The sequence below is a fragment of the Eucalyptus grandis genome, chromosome 11 (assembly GCF_016545825.1).
Source record: "Eucalyptus grandis isolate ANBG69807.140 chromosome 11, ASM1654582v1, whole genome shotgun sequence".
Classification (NCBI taxonomy): domain Eukaryota; kingdom Viridiplantae; phylum Streptophyta; class Magnoliopsida; order Myrtales; family Myrtaceae; genus Eucalyptus; species Eucalyptus grandis.
Window position 1 is genome coordinate 28575477 of NC_052622.1, and position 22146 is coordinate 28597622.

The following is a 22146-nucleotide window of genomic DNA, read 5'->3' on the forward strand; positions in this document are numbered from 1 at the left end:
CCATCCCACAAGCAAGGTGTCAACCCTCACCTAGATCTGGGTGAGGCTTGACACCCTCGCCTTTGGTTGACCTGGGCATGGTGACCCACAACGCCCTTGCTCAGACCAAGTGAGGATCATTGGCCCTCACCTTGGCTAGCAACCTCGTCGACTAAGATTGTAAAATTAAAACAAATAAAATAAAATAAAATAAAAAGAAAAGAGAATAAAAATTGAAAAATATGAAAACATCATAAAATTTGTTTATTAACATTAGCCGTGCCATGTAGGATGGCTAGTCCACATTTGTGATTTTTGGCAAAATTTACTATATGAACTTAATTGGTAAACCATAAAAAAGTTTAGGATTGAATGGATGTGCAATATGTTTAGAATTTCTTGAAAAAATTCACCTTGTAGTGAATAGCAAAGTGACAATCCTCCTAAGGGTTAAATTATCTTCAAAAGGTGGTATTTCTGGTATTTGTTACTTCAAGAAAAAAAAAACTAATAATTTTCAAATGAAAAAATTACCCATTTAATTCTAAACTTATTATATGAACGTCAATTTATCTCTCAATTTTTAATTTTACCACTTTAGTCCTAACTCATTGTGCGAAATTCCATTGAATTTTTCATTAAATTTTTGTAGGAAATTACTTACAAAGCGATCTAGTCATCGTTGGCTATCCTATGTCACACACTGTCGCGTCAACAAAAATTAGGCAAAAGTACTATATTAAAATTTCATATAAAGATTTAAGACTCAATTGAAAACATTAAAAATTTATGACTGAATTATTGTCCGAATAATATATTTAGGACAAACTGGATTATTTTCCCAACATCAAACCGCATGTGACACGCCTGTGTAAATCTGAATCTGCTTTCAGAACTTAAGCGCTTTTCGAGTTGAGATAGACACATCAAATGAGACTCCGCAATCTATTGAGTTCGATTGAACCACAATAACTTTTCTACGTTGACTAGGACTCAATTGTCCAACTCATGTCGTTCGTGTTTCCTCAAAAAGTAGTTTCTGATGGGACGGTTCCCTCAACCTATGTAGCACCGACATGCGACACGCGACACGACACGACACGAAACGCGACACGTCATTTCTCAAAAAGTAGAGAATTTCGACACGTTCCGACACGTTAAATATTAAATAAATATTTTTATTTTTAATTAATTTGATTTAAATTCATAAATAATTAATTAATTAAAAAAAGAGCATACAATGAATTTACACTAATAATATTAATAAATTAATTCATTAAAAATTCGAAAGACATTCATAATTAATACGTATCCATGTTTGGAAATTAGAATTAACTTATTTAAATAAATCTATGATTTTTTTACAATGATCAAAATTTATTATCATTTAAAATTCAGTATTTTTATTTTTTAAAATTATTTATTTATTTTTTTCCGATTAAAACAAAGTTTCCCCCACTCCCAAATTTATTTCACTTTTTTCCCTCCCTCCCCACGAGAGACTATTCCCCCTCCTAAATTTATTTCAATTTTTTTCCCTACCTTCCCACATCAGACTATTTCCCCCACCCCAATTTCCCCCACCCCAAATTTATTTCACTTTTTCCCCTCCCCCACGCACGTGACAGGCTGTCACCCCATGTCCGTGCTTCCGTGTCGTGTCCGACACGTGTCGGAGCGTGTCGGACACGTCGACACGCTCGGACACGCGGTCAACGCGTGTCGAGTTTTCCGACACGTAGTCAACTTTTTTCGACTCATCTCGACACACGTGTCGGATGGAAGCGAGGGCGGGGGAGGAGAGACAAGGCCACGAGCGACGGCGAGCCCGCGACGGCGAGAAACCGCCAGAGAAAGAGTAGAGATTGATGCGCCAGAGAAAGAGTCGAGACCGAGGCAAGGGCGGCTGTAGAGACTGAGGCGAGGGCAGCCGCAGTGATGCTGCAGGATCAGCGATGAGGCTGCAACTGCAAGTGAGGAAGGGTCGAAGGCAAGGCGGAGGAGGAGGAGAAGCATCGAGAGAAAGAGGAGAGGAAGGGGGTCGTATGGAGGTCGTCCGGCGAGGAGATGGAGATGGATCTAGAGGAAGACCGTGCGGCAAGGGGAAAAAAGTGAGGAGAGGAAGGGGTTGCGAAGTCGTGCGGCGAGGGGAAAAATTGTTTCAGTAGCTAGGGTTTTGGAAACTCAATGGGGTGACAGCCTGTCACGTGCGTGGGGAGGGGAAAAAGTGAAATAAATTTGGGGTGGGGGGAAATAGTCTGACGTGGGAAGGTAGGGAAAAAAAAAATTGAAATAAGTTTAGGAGGGGGAATAGTCTCTTGTGGGGAGGGAGGGAAAAAGTGAAATAAATTTGGGAGTGGGGGAAACTTTGTTTTAATCGGAAAAAATAAATAAATAATTTTAAAAAATAAAAATACTGAATTTTAAATGATAATAAATTTTGATCATTGTAAAAAAAATCATAGATTTATTTAAATAAGTTAATTCTAATTTCCAAACATTGATACGTATTAATTATGAATGTCTTTCGAATTTTTAATGAATTAATTTATTAATATTATTAGTGTAAATTCATTATATGCTCTTTTTTTAATTAATTAATTATTTATGAATTTAAATCAAATTAATTAAAAATAAAAATATTTATTTAATATTTAACGTGTCGGAACATGTCGAAATTCTCTATTTTTTGAGAAATGACGTGTCGCGTGTTGTGTCGTGTCGTGTCGCGTGTCAGTGCTACATAGCGCCCCATTGAGTTTCCAAAACCCTAGCTACCGAAACAATTTTTTCCCCTCGCCGCACGACTTCGCAACCCCTTCCTCTCCTCACTTTTTTCCCCTCGCCGAACGGTCTTCCTCTAGATCCATCTCCATCTCCTCGCCGGACGACCTCCATACGACCCCCTTCCTCTCCTCTTTCTCTCGATCCTTCTCCTCCTCCTCCGCCTCGCCTTCAGCCCTTCCTCACTTGCAGTTGCAGCCTCGTCGCCGATCCCGCAACATCACTGCGGCTGCCCTCGCCTCAGTCTCTACGGCCGCCCTTGCCTCGGTCTCGACTCTTTCTCTGGCGCCTCAATCTCTACTCTTTCTCTGGCAGTTTCTCGCCGTCGCTCGCGGCCTTGTCTCTCCTCCCCCGCCCTCGCTTCCATCCGACACGCGTGTCGAGCCGAGTCGAAAAAAGTTGACTACGTGTTGGAAAACTCGACATGCGTTGACCGCGTGTCCGAGCGTGTCGACGTGTCCGACACGCTCCGACACATGTCGGACACAACACGGAAGCACGGACAACGTGTCCGTGCTTCATAGCCCTCAACTCCAGCATGTGCATGGATGAAATGTCTGACTTCCTAAAACTATCGGTCGGGTGGTTTCCAGATGTCATATGGCAATTTTAACCGACTTTTAGGTCAGAAATTTGACGAAGCATTATTTTCCCAAGGTTAATTTTGGACTTTCAATAGGTGGACACCAAATTTGAACCTAGTCTTTACAGGTAGTATTGGCAACACCTTCCAGCAAATCCCTGTCTAGGGCCTGACGCAGAAAGAGACTTTCTGAAGAAAAAACAGTATTATTACGTAAAAACAACCACAAGAACAGAGAAGAATTCGGCTTTCGCAAAATGCTCCAACCTCTTGCCGTCGTAAGTGTTCCCTCAATCAACAATTGTAGATACAACCTTTACATACAAAATTATGCGAGGAATAACTATACATCTTTACCAATATGATATGACAGAATTCGATAATAATATTCTGACGGGAATCAGAAAAATAATCATCATAACTATGTTGGGGCGACCTTACTGTAATAGTCAGAATCCTTGATGACGAAGAGACATGTACAAGAAAGATCCTGCAAATAGCCAAAAAGGGGCACGTTAGGACATAAGGACATATCAAGAAATTCGAGCTAACAAGATCTTAAAGCATATAGTATATTTGAGAATTGCCAACGCAACTTGCAAACGAGTAGGTAAAATACAGCCTCAAAGATTTTCCTGGGGGACTCCAATGTGTCCTAAGAAAAACTACAAGTGACATGCTCATGCTATTCATTTAAAGAGCCCAGTTGACTAAAATATCAACAGCCACCCCTATTCATAGCTTTAAGACATTTTGGAAAGCGGCCACACTCACATCTCAGAGGTCACACGACTGCATGGCATGAGCTGGAACAAAAAACAAGGAAATTGCAGGCTGTCCTATTTCTTTGCTTGCACAGTGTCCAATCATCATTGGTTACTTATTCTTAGGAAAGTGTGAACTTACAAACATGAAGTAGGCTTATGACTTTGCAGCCAATTTCAGATTTTACACTTCCCCTTTTCTAGATGTGAGAATTCTGTTGAGCTAAATAAATGATTAGACATAGGGAAAATTATGCGAAAGAAGCGCACCGCAGAGGGTCACAAGGTTGGCATGACCACTGGGCGTCACCCCAAAAAGTCCCCAGTCATATCAACACTCCTCAAGCAGCACTCATCTAGGGAATTAGCGGCATGTTTACATGACTTTGTTGAGGCAATGGAGGTTTGACCAATGGCTTCAAAGATTCCATAATACTGGAGAAAGATGGCCGTTTCCAGGGTTCACTGCAATTGAGTAATTTTTGTCTTGGATTAAGCACAAATAATTTCTAGTCGGTAACGTGAGAACTCACCCTAGATTTACCAACTCCACATGCATACATATATACATATATATCAGTTACCCAATGCAAGCACATCCCCTCCTAACCACATTTTTTGGTGGGGGTCTTTTTTTTTTTTGGGGGGATGGGGGAGGAGTACTCACCTGACCCAGCAGGCCTCAATAATAGAAGCCACTTGAGGGTTCAAATCTCGTGGAATCTCAAGTCTTCTCCCCTTGAAACCAACTGCCGCCACAACCTAAAAGTGAAAAAAATAAGCATCTCACATGATAGCTGGATAAGAAAAATATATCCACTTTCAGTAGAAGCACCTAAAAAGAATTGAATGAGCTACAAAATATGTCATCCACATCAAAGATAAATCAGCTATCATTCAAGATTTTTTGGATCCATGTCACCTCTAAATTTGATGGAAAGTGTGATATTGAGAGATGGAGTCTTAAAAACGCACCAAAGGGCTCATGACTTTATGTTTGTGCTCCTCCTGCTCAACCAATCTTAGCCTATTCCTTACTCTATTCTATTTACCATGAAATAGCTATTCTATTTGTCCTATTTCACTCGATGAAGCAAAAACATACCACAAATAGTTTCCTACTCTTCCTAGCAACAAATGTTCAGTGAGATCAGGAAAAGATCATTTCTCTTCAAAGTTTTCCTTCATCTTTAAATTTAAGGAAATAGTTCTGTATCTCGAATCTTCCACTAAATTCTCAAATCTTGAATAGTTTCACCAAACAGACCTGCGCAGGATTTAAATTACACCACGGTTGTTGCAGTGTTGCAAGCTCCCACAAGATAACTCCAAAGCTATAAACATCCGACTTTTCATTTGATGGCTCGTCACGGAGAACTTCTGGTGCCATCCACTCAGGCTAACAAAATGCAATCAAAACCATCAATTATCGACCATGATTGCAGGGAGAGAGAAAAGGCTGAACACGATTCAAGTACTTTATGGAATCTCAAGCACAACACTACTTACAGTTCCTGCTGCTGACTTTGATGAGAGAAATGTCCTTGGCTTAAGACGGGAAAGACCAAAATCACAAACCTACAAATCAGAAAGGCAATGAAGATTAAAATGTGATCAGTAAAGAATTCATGATTCAAGAGGATCTTTTGATCCAGTAGACAGATAAATATTGGAAGAAATTAACTACTTAAGCATCGATGCAGAATGGTCATTTTGAATGGATGTCTCTTTTTTTGACTCAGTAAAACTTATTGGTCCATAATTCCAAGTCCCAGACCAAGCCTAGTGGCCAAACCCCCTCTTCCCCTGGACAACTTTTAAAAGAGAGTAAACAAATCATCCTGATAAACCTGTCTGAATGCAACAAGGAAACTAAATAGGCATCTTTCGTGACCTGAAGAAAATCTGAGTCCCACCTTAACTGTATACTTTTTGTCGACCAAAAGATTTGGAGATTTCAGATCGCGATGTACGATTGGAGGATTGCGTTTGTGAAGATAATTCATTCCTTTTGCCTGATAAAAAAAAGGAATATCATTGGATAAACAGCAAACCAAAGGAGAATATCATAAAGAAATACAATGAAGACAGCACATAACATCAATTAAAAAACTGCAAAACCAAGTTAATGATTGCATACCACATCGAGTGCCATGTTCAACCTACGCCTCTCATCCAATATTTCTCTCGCGCCAGGTTTATGTAAAAGCCTGTACAAGCTACCTCTGCAATATAATATAAAAATAAGTGAAACTTCCCACAATAAAAATCACAAATTTACAATTATACAAACTTTTGCAAGTGGATAACTCCAAAGAAAATTAAACCTTGATAAATATTCAGTTACTATGGACAATTTCGGAGGCTCGGTGACTGCACCCATAAAGAGAACTATATTTGGATGCCGCAACCGTTTCATTATGGCAACCTGATGATCACCAAAAAAGTGAACATAAAAGTAGAAAATAAAACCAGAATTTAGATAACTACAGAGAAGGGTAATCTTTCAAATACATTGACAACGAATAGCAAACGTAAGTTGCAGCATACCTCCCTCAAAAATTCCTTAAAGCGTTCTGCATGAAAATCCTGTTCCATGAGAATCTTCACTGCAACTTCCTGGAGATAAAGAGAAAAATTTGCCAGATGAAGTAGTAGATAACCTATTGCCAGACTAAATGGAAAAATCTTTAAAATATCCTGATGGCACTACACTACATGACAGATAACGTGAGAAGGCAGGTCCACAATGAGATGAACGCTGATGCAAGCAAACACCAACGCCTGTTCATGCCTTATTACACAGTTGACAATACAAGAAACAACAGTATATTGCTGCAGGTGCCATGCATATGTCACACATTTTATCACCCTATGCAAAATTTAATGACTATGGCTTTGAACTGCAAAAGGACCATTCTAATTGAAGCATTATTAACATTTTCATTGAGGCCTTCACCAGCCTAACTAAACCACTCTTTTTTAGATAATAATGAAGTGTTTATGTACTGAACTACTGCAAGGACACTCATGAAGAACCATAAACTACTGACGCCACATTCAAATATATCATTTTTCTTCCACATTCCCAAAGATCAGATGCCAAGGTAATTTGCTTACCGATCCATGCCAGTCAGCACGATGAACCGTTCCAAAGGACCCTGCAGTGACACCAGATCAGATCCAAAACCAATTCTTCCCAGAATTTGGAAGTACCAAAAGTGCAGAAAGGGAAGTCCACCATACTAACACTTTTTTGGCTGAACCACCTAACTAATACTTCAATATCTGAAATGCTATTCGACCAAAAAGGGTAACAATACCTGCTCCGATTCTCTCCTTTAATTCAAGATCACTCCAAGGAATTTTTAGATCCTCTATATCAAGTGATACTTCATCGGCAAACCTTGAATCTCTAGAGGCATCCACTCTTGGATCAGGCCTGGCTATCATTGGTCGAGAACCTGGATGCCCACTTGGAGGGATGTTCTTACGGGGAATTGGATCCCCACCAATTTTTGCAGAATGTACAATATTTTGTGGAGGTCTGCAAGACTTAAATTGTTGGGAATCAGCTTCCTCAGCACTTCGTTCGGCAGCCTTTTCATGCAGCAGCAACTGTGGGTTTTCATCACTGCTACTCAAGCTTTGCATGTTGCCACTTCTTTCCATGTTCCTTGTATCAGACTGCAGATACATAGGAACTCTGGACAAATCTTCGTCAACAATACCTATAGTGGCAAATGAATGGCTTGTGAGTGGGGTCTAGCATGCTAGATTAGCCAAGTGTTCGTATTGTGCTGTAAAACAATGACACGGCTTCCTACTACTCTCTCAAATATGGGCAACCTGAAAATTTTGACTACCCTAGAAATGGAATTATGATCATTTTAGCAGTTCACGAGCATTTTGAAGAGGAAGCTTTGTAAGAAAAAGGTTTCTTCAAACCCCACTATCCGTAGTGGCAAAAAGTCATGATACGAGTCTGTTGCCATGCCAGAAAAAGGTCAGTCACATGAAGGTTTTGTTTTACTTTTAGTTACAAATGATATACAGAGAAAATACTAGCTCTCTGTGATATTTTCATGGCAATGTTCCCTATCTATGGAAGAAAAGAACCAGAGACTATAAAGAGAGAAGGAGAGGGAGGTGAGTGAAGGAATCAAGACAGGGAGGAATGGAGGAATCAGACAGGCAAACTATCTGCTGATTCCCAATGACCAGTCACCCAATGCAATAGGATGCTAACAACTTTGGAGAACTATATTAGAGTCTGAAAAAGGAGGAAACATGAGAATGAATGATGGTATAATAAGAAGAAAGTTAGCAGTCCCAATGTACTGTTGAACTAGGAGAGAGTGGCTAAGAAGCTAGTCTCCGGCAGCAGCCCAACAACCTCTATAATTGCACCCTATAAGGAGATAAAGGGGACTCCTGGATGGTTGGCAGCATACATAAAATTTTTAGCCCTCTAGTTGTAATCACAAGCAAGTGTTGTAACAAAAAAAAAAAGAAGAGATCCATTTGAAACGGAACCATTAAAATAAAACTAGCTCTTTAGTTTATCAAAAACATAAAAACAAATATGAGAGAAACCAAAGAAAAGAGTTTCTTTGCATCCATATTCTCAGAAGGAAAATTCAGAGATAAATATGTAAAAGATAAGCAGATGTTGAGAACCCAACCATCTGTTTGTGGCATGGAAGGCACATCAAGATTATTATCTAAGTAGCCTATAGAAATGCAAGTGTTCCGTATAGCATACTGTCAGTTTCAGGGACGTATAAAGTACAATACTAACTCTATTTTATATAGCATCTGCATTTTGGCAGACTGATTTCTAAAACATATCCTCTATGGACCCTCAGCAACCACAATAGAAATCAAATAAGCGAATCACCTAACGGATGGCATCAATGAAGTTATAACACCAGCAAAAATAATAATAATAATAAATAAATAAATAATGGAATACTGCACAAAATGAGAGGCAGAAAAAATCTCTCTTGAAAGAATGCAAAGAAACCAGAATATGTGGGCAACAAATTATTACCGGTAAGCATAATACCACCTTTAGACCCCACTTGTTTTATGCCTAGTTTTGTGATTCCATGAACACTAGCTATGACAAGTATGGAAATATATCAACATCTGAGAAGGAAAAGAGAGTTTGCAGCCAAAAAGGTGAGACTTTACTACCTGTTGAAGGATCATCAAACACAAGATTAAGCATCTGGCAATCCGCGAAATACTGTTTGGCTAATGACCTGAAATCAATTGCCGGGTCACTAGGTTTAAGACGCGGAAACCGTAGTGGTGATGATATTGAGATGGATAATGGTCCATTGAGCAAAGAACTAGGCTCACACAAATGACCAGGCTTCCCAATCAAATCAACAAGATACTCCCTGCCACGAAGAAACCAGCTCATCAAAAGTCACCACCATTTCTCCAAGATAATGATATGCATAGGAGACAGCAAAACTCTCCATTCCTATGACAATGGATTGAAAAATGCAAGACTAAGCAAAGCTGTATGAATCTCAGCATTAAAAACTGCAAGGCAAACATGAAACCATCAGGAGGGAAGCTCGTAATACTTTATTAATGTGGTTGACATTCACTGCTCAACAATACACTGATCAAAGATGAAAATGCAATCTCAATCTATAATATTAATTAAAAAAAGCTTTTCGAGGGACTTAGCCATTCTAAACAATTTTAACAAGTTCTAATCTATGGCAAACTCGGCATTTATAATCTTTTTCTTAAACTCAAGTTTGTTGTCATTCAGATACAATGTACATGGACTTCTTGAATATTAACGTTTATTCCTAATTAATTATTTCATTAATCATCCCTGGTAATTTATTTCATTAATTTGTTACCAAATTTAAGGTGTATTATTGCCTACCCAATTAATCTCCATTAAGGTAATAATTTATTCATCCTTTTTAACATCTTTCTTAATATTTTTATTGCATTAATCTCTCTTCCCATTGTTACCATTTCTCATATCTTAATTTGTCTTTGTTCTCTCGTCTTCCTCCAACACTTGGTCTCCAACTTCTCTCATTTTTCCCTACTTTTGTCGATGGAACAAATACAGAAAGTCGTGAAGAAGCAAGCATGAACATCCAACATCCGTAATAGCCAAACATTCTTAAGAAGTTATTTTCTACTTCAAATGGCTCTTTATCCACATGTTCTTACTTTTACAAACTTTTTTTAACTTCATTTGGCTGAAAATTTCCTCTTCCTATATAGTTCATTATTTTGATTGGAAGAGGTGATAGATTTTGTTTGCTCTCGAGATGTGAGGTAATTCAAAAATCCAAGTAAACTATCTTGAAGAACTCAAAATAGACTCTAAGTAATTCCCCTTTGTAAGTAGAAAAATATGATTTTAAAAAGTCTCAACTCTCTGCTATCATTCTTTTCTGTTCTGCGAGTTTATGAAGTTTCAACTAATAAATTTTACTCTCTCTAGGTACATGGGTATAGTACTTCAAAAATTCCATTAAACAGTTTATAACATTGGTTAACTAATTTTTGCAGGTTAAGAATGGAGAAACATATCTTTCTTATATCTGGATTGGATAATCTTGATGGAGATCTTCCCTATCTTCATTTACTAGATTTTGGAACCTGATTGGAACACTACATCAATATGATTGTTCTTATTGAAGTTTTCTTTTTCTTTTTTCTAATTAAAGAATCGTGTTAATATATATATAGCCTTAAGCAGGAGGTCCTACTAGTACATAAAAATGCTATTAATTGGTCGTCAAGATAGTTGTGCCAAATATTTATATTCAAAAAGTACATCTAAATTAGCATCGACTTCAATTAGTTAAATTTTCATATGATACTGAAATATAATTTTGTCATATGCGATTGGTATAGTCCTACCTCTTATGACTACTCTGTGATGATCTAGTTTATGAACAACAACAACAGCAACAAACCAAGCTTCATCCACCAAGTGGGTCAGCTATATCAATCCCAATGTGATCATGAGAGAAAAAGCTTGCTCATATGACTGTTCTCCAGATCTACATATAGCAACATGACCAAAAAAAAAAAAAATACCTTTCAAATCCAAAACGGACGAGACAAGATGCAGCATCCTCTCTTGTACAGTATTTGCATCCCTTTGCAATTCGACATGGTAAATCAATCATGTCAGCGAGTACCTACAAATATACATGTCAAGTGTATCAGAACTTCCATTCTAACTTAAATAAATGTTAAATTGATGACACATCTCTATAACTCATACAGGATAGATAAAAAAGACCCGAATGGTTTACCAACTTTCATATAAAACCTGAACATTAGATATGGACCTCTAAGAATGGCTAAAGAACAATATTTGCTACATCAAAGGTATAAAAAACAAAATTCAGTGTGATTAAACCATATTATCATAAAAAAGGGTCAGCTCATGTTTATCAAAATACAGCCTAAACCATATCAAAATAATGCATCATATATATTTGGAAACCTTACTTTGAAAAGTAAGGCGCGATGCCTGCAGAGACCAACTGAGAGGCTACCTATTGGAACAACAACAGATCCTAAGCAATCCTTAAGTTCATGACAGCATTCCATCCAAATTGAAATTAAGTCATCCTCTCCCCCCGAAGCTGAGCCCCTTCAAGACCAGTAATAGAGAGTGATTAAATCAATAGAAACAATCATATCCAGATATATTTATAGCAAGACCAGGTTAGAAACTTGAAACATACCCCATAAGATTGCAAACAAGCTTAGCAAGTTGGTCCACAACCTCTTTAGTGGTTATGCAACTACGAGATATACCAAGAACCCTATTCTGGAATTCTTTTAAGCTTGGGTCACTGTGCCGATCAATCAGAACCACTTCCATCGAAGAGTTGGTGGAAGGATCAACAGACTTGAGAGATTCAATTGTTGGAATTCTACCATTCTCCAGCAAATCCGTACATACTGTCCACACATAAGGATTCATCCCATGTATAAGGTAAAACCCATCAGGAATTTTGTCAGAGTATGACAGGCAGCCATTTACCTGATAAACAATTAGAGCATTATGACAAAAGAAACTTGAGCAACAATAAGGACTACATAAGCATGCATCAATTAACCAAAAGGAATGTAAGAAAGGAAGTAGAAAAACTAGAAGAAGAGGAAACTATACCAAAAACAATAACTTGTCATAGTGGTATTCCAAAGACAAAGATAAGACAATCAAGTTAAACGGGCTAATCACACTCATGCAAAACAACACTTTGAGAAGATTAATTCTCCATTTATTTGACTTTTCTAACATAAGATTCAATAGCCACATGTTTCAGAAATTAAGGGAAAGGAAGCATGCTGTGATTAAAGGATTAGTATTTACAACATATGCACCCATCTTGGTTCTCTTTATGTTGACAAGTCTTTCCTTCTTGTTTCACTATCAAATTGCTGTGCTTATAAATGAATTTATAGTTGGGGACACTATCTTGGAAGTCTGTATAGAACTGCACAAAAAAATCGATGTCTTTGCCATTATCATGCCGTGACATGAATCCACCAACAGCATCCCACAAGATTTAGTCTTCGTAATCCCAACCCCCAAGAAAATAAATTTGTGAGACCATCCATGAAAATAGAAATTAACTGTACAGAAGGAACATATCCATTCTTCACCCAAACACTCTAATTCATCTTGCATCTTGCCTGTTTGACAACTCCAGCCCTACCTACCATACCCAAATAAAAATAAATAAAAGAAAAGGCCACAAATAGGCATGAATGCTCAACGCATGAAGACTGGGAAAGGTACAATGTATGTCCAGACAACATTTTTGTACAGCCACCCCTCTCCAGATGCAAGGTAATACTAGAAAAGGCAACAAACTCCATCAAAGCTTCCTATGCTGGCGGAAGTCATCTCACTATTGCTATAACATGGTACTTCTCTAACTAAAATTAAGCTAAGATTGCATGCCTAGCCCTAGAAAGGCCAAAAACTTGATGTTAGGGAAAACCCCAAATAGAAAAAAAAAATACATTAGCAAACTAAAATTTGTTAGAAAATCACTGAGAAAAAGGTTGGTTCCCCCATTATGTCAAAATATTTCCTGTAATAAGGTAAATATGCCTACACAGTACTAATACATCACAAGTAACCAACAAACTGTAAAGCAATAGCATCTAGACAAAATGATCATGTTTATACATAGTATAGATCAAGATACATATGTAATGGAAGTATCTACAAAATTTGCTAGTTCATAAGTGCCATATCATACATATCGTAACATATGGACAGAATCACCCATACAACATTTTTAACAACCAACCCCCCCCACCAACCCTTAAAAAGAAAAAAAGAAAAAGAAACGAAAAAGAAAGTTCATGCTATGGATCCTCCCATGATCCTGTTTGTGAACTCAAGCTTAACTTCTAATACGGTCCACAGGTGGGCTGCTTTAGGGAGGATGAGCATGAGCTTGGCATTCTTTTGAAAACTAAAGCCTAACATGGACTAAAATTTTTATCATAAGTTCGGACCAACTTCCAATACAAAGCTTTCCATTCTGTGCTCACATTTGCTAACTTAGAATTGGGAGGCAATTAATCTGAAACAAATCAGACCTAATATCAATTTGAAAGTATGTTTTCCACAACAACAGGATCAAGTGAGAGCTTCATCTTACCTAAACTAATATTATCCTAGTTTGTGGCCAAATCATAAACTATTTGCTACAACTCATTACACATAATTATCCAGGAAAGACAGTGCTTGCTAAAATGTACAAGAGTCGAGGACAGACATATATAGAGGGGAAAAAGAGAAAGCAAAAATAAAAAAAGAAAGAAGAAGAAAAATAATTACGTTTGTTGGTGATGTCTTGTTAAAGATGAGCCTCAGTTCTATTAACCATTTAAAGAATGATAAACTAAAGAAATTATGAAATGACGATGGACATAAAACTCCAACAGAAGATAACACTTATAAAACCAAAGGCCCTCAACCGTGTCCATGTTCCTCTATAGAATTCTATATCCAAGGACAATGATGAATGCCTGATTATATAAACAAAGCACTGAATGAGTGTCTGAATTTAAAATACTCTTACACTTTTATCAAAAACAAAAGGATTGATAAACTACACTTAAGCTCATACTGATGATGGACAAGATACTCCACCGGAGTATAAACCACACTTACAAATCTACTCCGTTAAGATGTTTTCAAAATTGAAGGTCACTGAACTCCACATACTCCAAAAATCAACATTCTATATTCACGATTACCAAAATAATTTCAGTGCCAACGCAGATAAGAAATTGGTGGGTGAAATCGAATATACTTCAGATGACAGAGTACCTAAATTCACATGAGGACGATGGAAAAGGTAGAAAAAAGTACCCAGAAGCGATGTGACACTGCCTCAGCTGAACCTGAAGATGAAGACCTCGAAGCAGACTCATCGGGAACAGGATCTAAAAAGTTTGGATCATCAGCGCAAGTGGCCTCGGACGAAAGCCTGAGCGCCAACGCCAACTGCAACTGATAACTCTCCTCCGTCTGCTGAGCCCAGCTCTTCCCTGAAGACGATCCTCCACCACCTGCCGCCACAGCCACCGCCACATCCATCCCCTTCACCCTTAATTCCCCCACACCGCCGCCCCCAATTCTATACACGTCCTCGTGCCCATAGCCAAACACATCCATATCGTTGGCAGCCGCAGTAGACAAAGTGGGCGCATAGTACTCCCCCGAGAACGAGCTCTCGCCGAAGCTACTCCCGCTCGACTCCCTCTGCAACGGGATCGGAGCGTACAAGCTCCCGATCCGGTTGCCCCTGTGATCGCCAGCGGCGTCCCAATCAAAGCCTCTCTCGGCCTTCCCCTTGGCGTTGCTCTTGCTGTCGCCGGAGAGGGAGGACTCGTAGTAAGGAGGAGGAGCTCCGGCGGGCAGCTGGTCGTCGGGGAATTGGCTGAGCAGAGTGTAGTTGGATCGCCTCCCGGGCATTTCCATCGAGAAAACCCTCCCCTCCTCGTCCGCCCACAAAAACCCTAGAAACCCTCAGGAATCGCCATAGCAGCTCCTCGTAGATTTGACAGAGGGTGTGCTCGAAATTCTCTCTCTGAATTGGGAATTTGATTTGATGGCGACTCCTTGCGTCTCCGTCTCTCTCCGAACCGTTTTGCTCTGTGACTCGGAAATCGTTTTCGGAGAGAAGGCCGAGGGGTGCGCGTGGAGCCAGGCGTCCAGGCGCGGTTTTGGTTCGGTGGCTCAACCGTAAATATTCCGTCCAAAATCCCCTTCTTTCTGGTTTCGCATTGACCTTTGATTCCGTTGGTGCTCTACTGACTAAAAAGCCGGTGTTGCGTTCGCATGTGACTCGGTCGTTTCCTGTTTTGGATTTGGATATTTGGTTTTTGGCTGTGTTTTCTCTCTTCCATTTTTGTATTATGGTTGAAGATTTTGGCGAATACCCCACCGGCATGTTTCTGATGGTGCCAATTTGAGTATAAATATCTTAACTTTAACACGATTCATTGAATAGGCATGTGAGAAACTCAACAAACACGAATTTTTTTTTTTTCTTTCTAAAGTTACCAGAACATCATCCGCATTGCCAATTTAAATAAATAGGTCGAAATTTAGCAAATCCGATCCAAATATGACCCAAATAAGATGTTTATCTTCTTTGAAGTATTACTCATAAAAAAATCAATGAAATTATGGACTTAATCTTTTTCCTTGAATTACTTGATGTTCATATTTTTTTTGTTGAAAGACAATTGCAGTCATTATTCAAAAGAATACAAAAATACATAGTTTTCATAACAAAGTAAATCGAAATGACTCGTTCCATAAGATCATATCGATGGCTGATCATTGAATTTCATGTCTTTGTAAGTGATGAGCATACGTTGGAAATTTCTTCTCCAATAACTATAACGTTGCCAATTGGTGGTGCGCACTTAAGTTCGGTTTTCTCTACATGTCGCCATACAGAGATGACCAAAATTGGTTGAATAAACACAAATCTAACATGTAGAAGAACAAATCTGAAAATGACAAAACTTTGACAATTACCATTGAAACTAGAAGTAGATAACCTATACAAAAATAGAGCAAAGGGGCATTAAATCCCCAAAAGCATATTTATTAAATTCTCATATATCTAAATCAAGAGAAAATAGCACCCAATTCTAGAATTAGATCAAGAGAGTTCAAACTCTCAAATCAAGAATTAGACGAGCAAACAGAATTCCCAAATCTAAATGGAGAGAAAAGAAAAAGCAAGAAAAGAATAATAAAATACAAACAAAATCACCAAAAGGGGAGGGGAGCGTGAAATTAGCTCAAACTCTACCCTATGACTGAAGGTTGAAGAAAATGATGAAAAGAAAGAGAGGGGGAAGAGAAAAGACTTTTCGGCTTCTCCTGGAATCCTCAATGTCCATATTAGATGACTTTATTTGGGAGAACTTCATATTATAATTAGTCAAGAGCGTACATCTTATTCGTCTTTAACATAATACAAGTGTATGATATTAATGTATATATATATAGAGAGAGAGAGAATAGCGAGCACATGAATGATATTTCATCGACTTATGTACAATTAGATTCATAGTTTAAAATGAAATAACGAGTATTTCTTTCAAATCTCGAAAAATTGTGATCCCTATTATTTGGTGGATAAGTCAAAACATGCTGCGTGGGGTCGGCAGCCAAGTGTTATGGGTCGATGGTCATGAAATAAACCGTTTGTGATGGTAGGGCATGTATTTCACTTTGATAGAATGGTTCATATCCTTTGGCACTTGGATGAGGCTCTTGGAACGGCTCACCTCCACGAATTAATGGATTGGAACTTGGAAGTGGTACTATGAGTGACAACTTTAATTCGTATATTTTATAGTTAGTGTGGTACCTTCATAGTAACATCTGCAGAGAGAGTAGTCACATTGTTTCACTCCACACCTTTTTTTCCAAATATAGAAATAATTTTTATGTCACGAAAAATTCTAAATTGGTACACCTACAATTAGGGGTGAGCATGATCCAAGTGAACAATTCCCACCTTAAAATCGGAAATGCCCCACTAAGGATTGATTCGAAAAATTGAAACCAAGACCTGCTGGTTGATTCTATGGATCCACTCAAGGCGAACTATTAATGGTCCAACTCCCGAGTGGGTCCATAGTACCTATGACATGCCCAAGCGGCGGTGTGTGGGGAGGAGGGATGGCGGTGCGTCCGCGCCTCGGTCCCTAGACGTGCATAAGGAATGGGTCCTCTCTTGTCTCACATCGCCTAGGCGGGGAGGTGCAGGCTATCTTATAAGGCAATGGGCCCTCTAAGCGTACATACGCGTTTTCTTGGGGTAGTATGGGCTGCCTTGAGAGAAACAAAACCATGAGGACTTAGTGTCCAAAGCGGACAATATGTGTACAACCCTCTAAGGGTGGAGGCGTGACAACCTAAGCGGCGGTACGTGGGGAGGAGGGATGGCGGTGCGTCCATGCCTCAGTCCTCAGACGTGCGCAAGGAATGGGTCCCTCTCTTGTCTCACATCGCCTAGGGATGGAGGTCTAAGCTGCCTTATAAAGCAATGGGCCCTCTAACTGTACATACGCGTTTTCTTAGGGTAGTATGGGCTGTCCTGAGAGAAACAAAATCATGAGGACTTAGTTTCAAAAACGGACAATATGTGTACAGTGGAGATCCAGATGTGTAACGCGTTTTAAAGCGTGATGACTCGGTGTCAAAACGGACAATATTACGGTGGGGTGAAGGCGTGCACGGGGGAGGGATGGCGGTGCGTTTGCGTCTCGATCCCCGAACGTGCGCAGGGAAGGGGAATGGGCCCTCTTTAGTCCCACATTGCTTAGGGAATGAGTCATGGGCTAGTTTATAAGGCTTGGATCCCTCTAAATACGTGTAATGTGTTTCACACATGCTTTCGTTGTCTTTGAGAACAAAGCCTTAAGGGTGGCTCGATTGGGATGGCGGTGCGTCACGCTAGTGCATGGCCCAAAGAGGACGATATTATGGCTTGGGAGAGGGAAGGCCGCGAGATGGCCCTCTGCCCCTATGTAATGCGTTTTAAAGTCGTAAGGACAGACAATATTACGCAATGGGGCCCGAGTCGTTCTGATACCGATCCCCAATCCCTATAAAATTGCATTTATCAATTAATATCATGGTGAATTTAGTTTCTATTTAGAGCACCAAAGTTTGTTCAGCCTTATAATTGGGTTGAATTGCGAATCTTTGATTTTGATTAAGGATTGAAAACTACAAAGCAAGACGAATAGACTATACTCATTAGCGAAAAATGTAATTTCTTTGAAGGTTATAGTGTAGTCTCTTGGGATTTCTCGACAACACCAAAAACATGTGGAGAATTAGACTACACCTTAAAAGTTCTAACCTCCACAAAAGTTAAAACATTAATTGTTTGATTCATCTTTTTTCAATGTCAACCTAATTTGATAATGGGAATGGTTAAGGAGAAACCTAACTCTAAAAATGACCCATTAGCTCTTAATTTCATCTCACAATGACAAAGCACCGCAACATTTATGGACACCTCCAATCGATTTTTTCCTTCCTCTTTGTTTATTTATTTTGTTTTGGTTGAGAAAACAATTAAATGGATTATTAGAATGAAAAAAGAAGAGTAGGAGTTAATCCTATTATACACCTAAGAGATAAAATTAGTCAATAATGTCCAATAACTATGAATATACATATAAGTACATAGATATTTGGTCGAAAAAACTACAAAATAATTAAGTAATTGAGATATAACTTCTTTTTCTTTTTCTTTTTTAAATATATAAACACTGGTCTGGTCTAGGTGGGTGGGCAAGTGGTTTCAAGTTTAGAATTAAGAACTAGACCGGTACTCACTAGTTCTACTAAATTGGAACTAGGAACCTAACTGCCCCTCATGAGAGTGGCCAATTCCGATCAATTTCGATTTAGTTCCAGGCAATTGCTGATTCTTTAGTACACCTCTACCTACAACAAATTTATCTCAAATTAATTTTTGAGTCGCCAAAACTACAAGCTACTATACTTATAACAAATTTACTCAAAACTAATTTTTAGGTTCCCAAAAACTCTAACCGATATACTCGTGACAAATTTATCTCAAATTGATATAGGTTTTCTCGTGAATTTGCCATGTCAATTGAATTATTGTCATGATCATCTAGCTTAGCATTTCATTATGAAATTTCACGAAAGTTAACTGAGAGTAAATATTTCACAATTGTAACAGTTTGGAGTTTTTGGTGACCAAAAAAGTAGTTTAGAATAGATTTGTCTCAAGTCTATTAATTTGGAGTTTTTAATGACTCAAAAATTAGTTTTGGAGTAAATTTGTAAAAAGCATATTAGTTTGGAATTTTTTTTATGAGTTTAACAAAAAAAAAGGTATTTAGAAAACATGCAATTCTATTATTAAACAAATAAGATAAACCTACCCAAGAAAAGGCACACTCCATCAACATGTGTAGGAAACGGATTCTTGAAAAACAAACTGATACTCGAATGATTGAATATCGAAAAAAAAACATGGAAACATACCCAAGGAGCATGTAACACCAATCAAAAGGCATATTACAAAGATAGACATACCTTGTTTGCCACAAATTAAGTACTCGTTACAATCTCGGATGAATTGTTTGAAGCCCTTGTAGTTTTATTCTTCGAGAGAGTTCACTATTTTATCAAAAAGGAGAAAAAACGTACTGTTATGTTTTCTATAATTCTATACTTACATTTCCCTTTTCCTTTATACACACACACACATATTTATAGCAGTTAATTTTTACTGAAAAAATAACTGCTCTTCCTCTCTCATGGTCTCTTCCTTTATGGGCCTAGTTTGGCCCAACGTGAGTAGACGGGCCTAACTTGGCCCATCAAATGAAAAACCCATCATTTCTCACTCACACATGGTAGGCCGAATAGAACTCTTTCTTCACCTCTCTGCAATGTTTTTGCCAATAAATAATCCGTGTGATCAACATACTTCAAAAGCTTGTTACCATACATCTATTAATAATATATAGTAGCTCAAAATGGGCATATCATTTTTAGTAGATATAATATGCAGTACTTTAGATCGATCGATTATATTTATATCTCTTTCGATCTCTTTTTAATAATGACATATTATATTCACAATTGTGATTATTCCCAAAAAACAATATAATTGGTTAACTAGTGAATACAAAACTAAAATGTAATTCTCCAAACTCGATCTTTTTTTTTTCCTTGAAACTCTTAATTTTAGTTCAACTTATTTTTCTAGAAATGTTCCATTAAATCAAATCAATTACATGATCATTGACAATATTCTAAGATAGCAAACATTGAATAGAAATATTGAGAATAAGTAAAAGTCATGAAGGCATTTAATTAAGAAACTATTTTCCTAAAAGAGTCTCATAAGGTATAAAAGTTGTGATCAAAACTCTTACCACTCTTATTGATCGTTTCATGCATACATAACATGAAATACGTATAATGGTATTAACTTATTTCCCATGGAATGTATGTCTTCAATTTAAATATCGTACAGATGATAATTTAAACTCATTTCCCATTGAGTTCATGAATCTACTCTCTCAAAAAAAATCCATTAGAACTCACATATGGCATAAAAGACAAATAAAGTAAAATATGTGAGTTATTTTACTTTCAGAAATAGTAAATATTATGTCATCATCTTAACACTCAGTTAAGACAACATATATATATATATAACTTGAGCTCTCGATTATTACCTAGATAATAAGCTTAAAAACCGTTTCATCTTTATTTATTACATAGAAATAGAGACAATTACCAGTATGAGTGAGTTAATATTTTATCTATCTAATATACTTTCTCAATTTTATATGATGTTAAGTTATATAAACATTGAACAAAAACCATACACATTAATAATGAAATACAATTTTGTTAAATGTGAACAATTAGTATAATTACAATATTCAGTACATCAATATCTATATAGTCCTAGTGATTTTATATGGTCACAGAACACATCTCTAAGTATTGGCTTCATCATAGGATCTACTATTATTTTATGCATAGATATGTACTGTAAGTTCACATATTTTCGTACAACTATATCATTGACAAAATTATACTTTGTATCTATATGTTTGGTCTTGTTATGATATTTTGGATCCTTGGTGTACACTTTTGCTACTTGGTTATCACAATTGACTAATAATGAGTTTGCATCATTCTTAACAATATCTAAATGATCCAAGAACCTATTAAGTCAAACACTTTTTGTATTGCTGCTGATAATACCACGAACTCAGCTTTCATCGTGGACAAGACTATACACGTTTGTTTATTACTATTATAAGATATAGCGCCATTATTCGCAAGAAAATAAATCTAGAGGTACATTTTCTTTCATCTAAATCTTCTCTACAATTAGCATTTAAGTAGCCTTTAAGCTGCAGATCTTTTTCTTGATAACTCAGCCTATAATCAACAGTTGCTTTTAGATACCTTAGTATCCTTTTGACGGCTTTTCAGTGTGTTTGTTTTAATTGGACTTGTATCTACTTACCATTCAAACAACAAAACTATGGCAAGTATTGTACACATCATAACGTATATTAAGCTTCCAACAACATTAGCATAAGGAACAAGTTGCATTTATTCATTCTCTTGTGGAGTTTTTGGACAAAATATACAGTTCAATCCTTTACCTTTTGCAGTAGAAGTATTTGTGGGTTTGTAGTCTTGCATACAAAATCGATCAATAACCTTATTTATATAAGTCTCTTGTGAAAGAGATAATGATCTTTTCGAACGATCCATTGAAATCTTAACTCCAAGAATATATGTAATCTCATCCATGTCTTTCATCTCAAAGTTGGAAGATAACCAACTCTTAACAATATTAAAAATCTCCATGTTGCTTACGACAATCAATATATCATCAACATATAATGATATGATCACAAATTAATCTTTGGATGCAATTATCGAGA

At 37.6% G+C, this 22146-nt stretch overlaps 1 protein-coding gene across 1 annotated transcript; it reads right to left on the minus strand.

Moving 5' to 3' along the window:
* Positions 1-3532: 3532 nt before the first annotated feature.
* LOC104425672 (serine/threonine-protein kinase CTR1) lies at positions 3533-15352 on the minus strand. Its single transcript, XM_039304794.1, has 16 exons — positions 14519-15352; positions 11862-12163; positions 11623-11767; positions 11203-11306; positions 9310-9518; positions 7434-7841; positions 7231-7271; positions 6661-6729; positions 6438-6538; positions 6251-6335; positions 6027-6125; positions 5620-5688; positions 5378-5509; positions 4778-4872; positions 4381-4575; positions 3533-3836 (listed from the first exon to the last, which is right to left on the minus strand). Exons 1-15 carry the CDS (start codon positions 15128-15130, stop codon positions 4467-4469), a joined length of 2580 nt encoding a protein of 859 aa, XP_039160728.1. The 5' UTR covers positions 15131-15352; the 3' UTR covers positions 3533-3836; positions 4381-4466.
* Between the last annotated feature and the right edge of the window lie 6794 nt (positions 15353-22146).

Coding starts and splice junctions, on each gene's coding strand:
- LOC104425672 (XM_039304794.1), bottom strand. CDS start 15,130: ATGGAAATGCCCGGGAGGCGATCCAACTACACTCTGCTCAGCCAATTC. Junction 6,126..6,250: donor TGAACATGGCACTCGATGTG/GTATGCAATCAT, acceptor TTTTTTTATCAG/GCAAAAGGAATGAATTATCT. Junction 5,689..6,026: donor ACAAAAAGTATACAGTTAAG/GTGGGACTCAGA, acceptor TCTGATTTGTAG/GTTTGTGATTTTGGTCTTTC.